The following is a 6,304-nucleotide window of genomic DNA, read 5'->3' as shown; positions in this document are numbered from 1 at the left end:
GCTACTGCAGCCCCACCCCAACATGGGCTGAGGGGACAGCTCTGCGCATGCGCCTAGGAACATGGCTCGGTTTGCGCGGGGAAATGATGCGCAGAAGAGTCGCTCCCCGAGCTATGGAAAATGTGCAAGCGCTAGGCGCATGTGCAGAGGGAAAGCGCTTCCCTTCTCCGCCACCTCCGGACGCGCCTCGGCGCACAGCACGTTTTCCGTGGTGACGTAGTGGTCTACGCCCCGCCCCCGATATAAAAGCGTGCGCGGGCGGCGGGCGCCATTGTGCTGTGGAGCAGGCCGCGCGTCTGGGACGGTGCGGGCCCCGCAGCACCGAGCTCTCCTCTTCCTGCCTGATCTCTGCCCTGCGGAGATGCCGCGCGTCTACATCGGGCGCCTCAGCTACCACGTCCGGGAGAAGGACATCCAGCGCTTCTTTAGCGGCTATGGCCGCCTGCTCGAGGTCGATCTCAAGAACGGGTGAGGCGGCGGGGGCGCACTGGGCAGTCGGGTCGGCGCGCGGGGGGACTGGGGGGCAGAGCGCGGCCCCGTCCTGAGCAGGCCCCTGGCGGGGAGGGGGCAATGGCCAGGCCCTTCGCAGGCCAGCGGTGGGGCCCGCGGCTGCCGCGTGGCGCCGCGTTCAAAATGGCGGCGGTGGGGGCGGGGAGTGGGGGCTCTGCGGCGGGGCTGGCTCCATTGTCCCGCCGCGCGGAGCCCCGGGGCTGGTTAGTTTCCGTGGCGACCGGGCCTCGCTCCCTGACGGCCCATCTCTGACCCCGCAGCTACGGGTTCGTGGAGTTCGAGGACTCCCGCGACGCCGACGATGCCGTTTACGAGCTGAACGGCAAAGACCTGTGCGGGGAGCGGGTGATAGTGGAGCACGCCCGGGGCCCCCGCCGGGACAGGGACGGGTACAGCTACAGTAGCCGCAGTGAGTACAGCTCCTTGCCCCGGCTCTCAGCCTTGGGGGTGGGGGCGGTGTTCGGCCAGCCGCTGCTGCATTGGCCGCGTATCCCTTCGGCAGAGGGCTGCTGGGTGCGTGGGACCGGTCCCCTGGGGTATGGGAGGGATGACACTGACCATCTCACCAGGCATGGTGTGCTTGGCTATTGCGGGTACCCCTTGTGCAACGTTGGCTGCAGGATGACCTGCCAAGCTTTGCTTTACAAGCTTCTTTGCTAGCACACGCCTTGTGCTTTAGTACCCTAGAATAGAACTGCACTCATTGGTACCTGTAATGGCATATGAAGCAGACTAGGGGGACAATTTTATTTGCAAAGCGTAAGTGTAGTCTTAATCTAGTAAGGATTCCCTGCTCTTCATTAGAAGAGATTGATTATATTAACTTAAATATATGGAAGCTTTTAAGTGAAAAGTTACATATCTGGGTATGGTGGAAGCACTCAGCTGTGCACTGTAATGTGTTTCAATTGAATATACAGAACTTAGTGGTGGGGGAGGAGAGGGTTTACTTGAGACAGATTGTAGGAAATATGGGAAGTGGGAAGTATCGTAAAAAGGGAAAAACTCATTTTGTGTAGTTCTTGCTATACAGCATGAGTAATTCAACTGACTAGCTTAATTGGCATGGTATTGCAATTTAAGAATAGTAAGCGTGATATATCTTTGAGTAAACTCTAGATCAATGATACTCAGACCTCAGTGGTTCAGGAGCCAAATTAGTGATCAGCATTAGCCAAAAGAGCCACAGTAGTGTGAATTCATTGTTTCATTTACTATAGTACTATTCATATTTAAACAGTATGATGGGAAATATTTAGTTTTTGTGTGTGTGTGTGTGTGTGTGTATATATTATTCTCTCAGCAAAGTGACTGACCAAGTATCATTATTTCTAACAACTACAATTGGTTTATAACATAGTAAAAGTATCCAGATTGGCTGCTAATGAAATCACACGGTGTTTTAATATCATGTGCTGCAAACAGCTGCAAGAGACGGGCTCCTGAGCATCAGTCTGAGTATCACTGCTCTAGATGCTTGTGTTATTGGGTGGGTGGGAGTCTGTCTTTTACAAGTTTTTAAAAATTCAAATGTATGTTGTTTAAAATTGTTGCATGTCCAATTCAAACTTTTTAACAAGTCCTTGATGTTTCAATTTAAAAGTGACCAGTGGGGCTGAGGCTGTGTCCACTGAGGCTAAGATGACTGCCTTTCCTGATTGGCCATGGCTTTTCCATACATTGTGTGACCCTTGCCCTATGACCCTTTGGCTGACCTTACCGGAAGCCATGACGACAGCAGCCTTTTGCCATTAGACGCAGGGTGATGGTGAGGATTCCAAGGGTTAGACAAAACTGGTTAAACTGAACTAGGTGACTGTTACCTTGCGTGTTTTGTGGCCAACCACCAAAAACCTCATACTGTGATGTAAGTACTTAGCGTAACTAGTAAACGTTTTTGTAAAATGTAGAAATGCATGTAATCAGTTAAGTTTTATATTTTACAATGTTCTGTAAAATAAAACTTAGCAAGGTAAATCTAATAAAGGAGCAGTCACTCTCTAACAGATCTTAGGAGCACAGACTTGTAGGATTTTAGTCTGTTTGATTTGCCATTAATATAGATCATGGCAAAATTGCATCTTTGTTGGAGGTTTAGAAAGATAAAGTCCTACTGCAGTAAATATAATCTGTGTTTAACTAACTTTTTCAGAACATTTAGCTGCCTTCACATTATGAGACAATCTAACTTTCTTTCTTTGCACAATAAAGGTGGGGGTGGTGGAGGCGGTGGATATAGCAGTCGGAGACAATCAGGAAGAGATAAATATGGACCGCCTGTTCGTACAGAATACAGACTGATTGTTGAAAACCTTTCCAGTCGTTGTAGTTGGCAGGATTTGAAAGTATGTATTAATGTGAAATCTCTTAATAGAGCCGCTTGTGACTAGCAGAAAGCAATACAAGATTTCATTTTAATTTGAACATTCTGCATTATTTAGCAGAACTGTTTTGAAATGTACTCAGGCATGGCTGTTTACACTGTTAGTTCTTTGCATCTCTTCAGGTTTGACTTGCAGTGACTTGGTTGCACTGCATAAACATGAAATGGTTATGTAACTCTTCATCTGCTTTCTAAGGATTTCATGAGGCAAGCTGGGGAGGTAACCTATGCGGATGCTCACAAAGAACGCACAAATGAAGGGGTAATTGAATTCCGATCTTACTCTGACATGAAGCGTGCTCTGGACAAATTGGATGGCACAGAGATAAATGGCAGGAAAATCCGTCTGGTTGAAGACAAGCCACGGACAAGCCATAGGCGATCTTACTCTGGCAGCAGGTCAAGGTAAATTTGAAACTCTTGAGCTTTATAGCAGAGACTATTAGCTCTAATGAGAGAGGGCCTATTATGTGTACTCTTAACGTTAAGAGTAATCATTACCTTTATAATTTGTTGATACTTCAGGGATAAGATGACTCCCAGGGGTCTGGAAGGAATGTTTTTCCATGATGTAACATTGCATAGTTGACCAGGTGCATTATGGGGAGGACGTTTCACCTTCCTCTGAAACATCAAGTATAGGCTACTGACAGATGGTATTCTGGACCTAGATGGACCAATGATCTGCTCTGGTATGGCCACTCCTGTTGCTAAAAATTCTTCATTGTAAGACACTTTGGCTGTGCTAAAGTAAGGGGGGAGCAGGACATACCAGGCTAAAAAAAAAATATCTCAAATTGGTATAGAATGTCATAGATAACTTTTGAAATGTCACCAGGTCACGATCTAGAAGAAGGTCACGAAGCAGAAGTCGTAGGAGTAGCCGCAGCAGATCCCGTAGTGCCTCAAAAAGCCGCTCGCGGTGAGTAATTTGTGTGTTTAATGGTGCTTTCTGCTAATCCATCAATTATTACCTTTAGTTGGTAACTGTTTGTATATGGAACTGTCATGGGTACATATCAGTTCATGTCGAATAAAGATTGTGTTCTTTTAAAGATCTAAATCCAGGTCACGAAGCAAAGATCGTTCACGTTCCAGATCTAAAAGCAGGAAGTCTAGATCAAAGAGCAAATCTAAACCCAAGTCTGACCGGGGCTCCCGCAGCAGATCCAAGGAGAAATCTGAGAAGTCTCGCAGCAGGTCTAGGTCCATGTCTCGCTCTCCCAAAGAGAATGGTAAAGGAGAGGCTAAGTCTAAATCCAGGTCAAGGAGTAGGTCTCGTTCCAAATCACCACAGCAGCAACCACCTGCCAAGGCTCGCTCTGAGTCACCGCCCAAAAGAGCTGCATCACGGTCCCGCTCCAGATCTCGTTCAAAATCTCGCTCACGATCAAGATCTAGTTCAAGAGATTAAGACTAGAACTCTTCTCTTACTTTGCACACTATTATGGAACATTTTCCTACTTGCCAGGCCATTAATCTTTTATGTTAGTACTTAAGAAGTTGGTTTCTTCTCTTGCAGAAGGGAATGGCCTGAGAACCAAGTAATGAGGCATAAAGGTTTGATTCGTATCTAAATTTGATGAAAAGATGAGGTTGTACAGAAATGTACAAAGCAGGAAAAAGCCCCCCTTTTTGTAGAGATTAAGCTAAACTTTTAATTTTATAGCATTTCAGCAGGAATAACTTAGCTGCTGTTGGGTGGAAAGTGGTTTTTTATATTAAAAATACTCTTGAGTATGAGGTTTAAGTTCAGGCATTTTGAGAACATTATTTTTCCTAATTTTTTCACTGTTTTAAAATTATGGATTTTAGTAGTTTAATGGGTTATGGCTTGCTACCAGAGGCATGACAGACAGCCTTGTTGAACAGGTCAGTATAGATGATGTGGCTATCTTAATTTGTGGAAGTAGAATGTGAACTGGACATATGGTTGACATAAAACTAGGCAAATTTCAGACCAGCAATAAACTCAATTTGGAGCAGTTCAGTTGTGCTGTATCTTAATTCAGCTTGCCAAAAGTTTCTTCTTTTCCCCTTCCCCATAATGATTGTATTAAAAAGCTAATAAAGGTACTATTTTGTAGCTTGACATGATGCAGTATTGCCTACACTCATGAGTAACCAAGTTCACATAATGGAAGTAACGTGACTTTTTTTAGTTTGCTTGAATTCCAGGAGACACTCCAATTCTCAGACACAATGGTGTCTTTCTGGATGTGGTCCATGTCATTAGTGTCTTGTATTGTTTGCAGACCTCTAAATATTTACCTATTGGGTATGTAAAACTGAGTAAAGCTGCCTTTCTTCCCCTATGATTCATTTAACACCCACTTCAAAATATGAGAACCACAATCCTGTTGTGTATGAATCTAAACCTATGGGATCTTAATGTATTGGAGCTAGAGTTCTAGTCTTAACAGAAGGCTTTGCTAAACCAGAGTTGCCAATTCACTTAAATTGTGGAGTAGAATCCATCCCAAAAGCCCCCTTTATAGCTAAATTGATTTTTGTAACATGCAATAGCAAACATTAGAACTGCCTTGTAATCTTTATACAATGTGTAGTTTTACTTGTATAAAATTAAATCAGTGACTCAAACTCTTGTGCATTTATTACAGTATAGCTTAATTCTTTTCTGGCTATATTGTGTTGGATCCACCTCCATGACAAACTGTGGCTTCTTCTGGGGTAGATGCTTACTATGTAGAGAACTCATCAGGTCTCTTGATAAAACAAATGAGATGTGGTAGGAAATACTTCAGTTTATTACACATGGTATTGATCTTACACCAATGTAACATATGGTCTCTAAATTCCTTGATTGGGAATATTTTAATTGTGGGCAGGGATAAGCATTCAGAAAGCTTCCCTTATGTTGGGTGCATCTTGCATCTGTGTATCTGTCCCTGGTGTTTATTTTGTAGGCATAAGCGACACCTGCAAACCAGGTGGATTTCAGCCTGGTTGAAAGTATATCCCTTAAACAAAACCATTTGCTTGATCAATCTTGAAATAGTATTTCCATTCTTTAGTACGACACCAGTGTATGTCAGGCAAATTATTTCTTCTAGTGCATTGAATCTCAGCTGAGGTGTGAGACTTTCAAGTGGGGAGGGGTGTTGAGGCTCCTTGCTCACAGGGTCGCAATGGTGGGGTGGCTGGGCCAAGTTTCAGTTAATGGTATTGCAACCAGGAGCATCAGTTTTCAGTGCTTGCTAGCATTTGCTGCTGAAAATGAGAGAGATTGCTCTGAAAACTTTGGACCTTTGTGGTTAAGGGATGTGCTTTTAAGAGGCCCATGGGTGCTCAACAAATTTTTGGATGGCCTCAGAGTGTAGCCACCAGCTCTTGCTTGTGGCCACTCTGACTGTTTTTCCTAAAATACTTAATTTACTTCAGGAAAAACAA

The 6,304-nt window shown here is 44.6% G+C and overlaps 1 protein-coding gene across 1 annotated transcript; it reads left to right on the top strand.

Annotated features, from left to right (window-relative positions):
- The first annotated feature begins 230 nt into the window (after positions 1 to 230).
- SRSF6 (serine and arginine rich splicing factor 6) lies at positions 231 to 5,508 on the top strand. Its single transcript, XM_044985544.1, has 6 exons — positions 231 to 468; positions 771 to 919; positions 2,722 to 2,855; positions 3,090 to 3,298; positions 3,732 to 3,815; positions 3,950 to 5,508. The coding sequence occupies exons 1-6, from the start codon at positions 362 to 364 to the stop codon at positions 4,305 to 4,307; spliced, it is 1,041 nt and encodes a 346-aa protein (XP_044841479.1). The 5' UTR covers positions 231 to 361; the 3' UTR covers positions 4,308 to 5,508.
- Positions 5,509 to 6,304: the final 796 nt, after the last annotated feature.

Source organism: Mauremys mutica, chromosome 13, assembly GCF_020497125.1.
Source record: "Mauremys mutica isolate MM-2020 ecotype Southern chromosome 13, ASM2049712v1, whole genome shotgun sequence".
NCBI lineage: Eukaryota > Metazoa > Chordata > Testudines > Geoemydidae > Mauremys > Mauremys mutica.
Note: the sequence above shows the minus strand (reverse complement) of the source record. Positions and strands in the feature narration are given on the sequence as shown.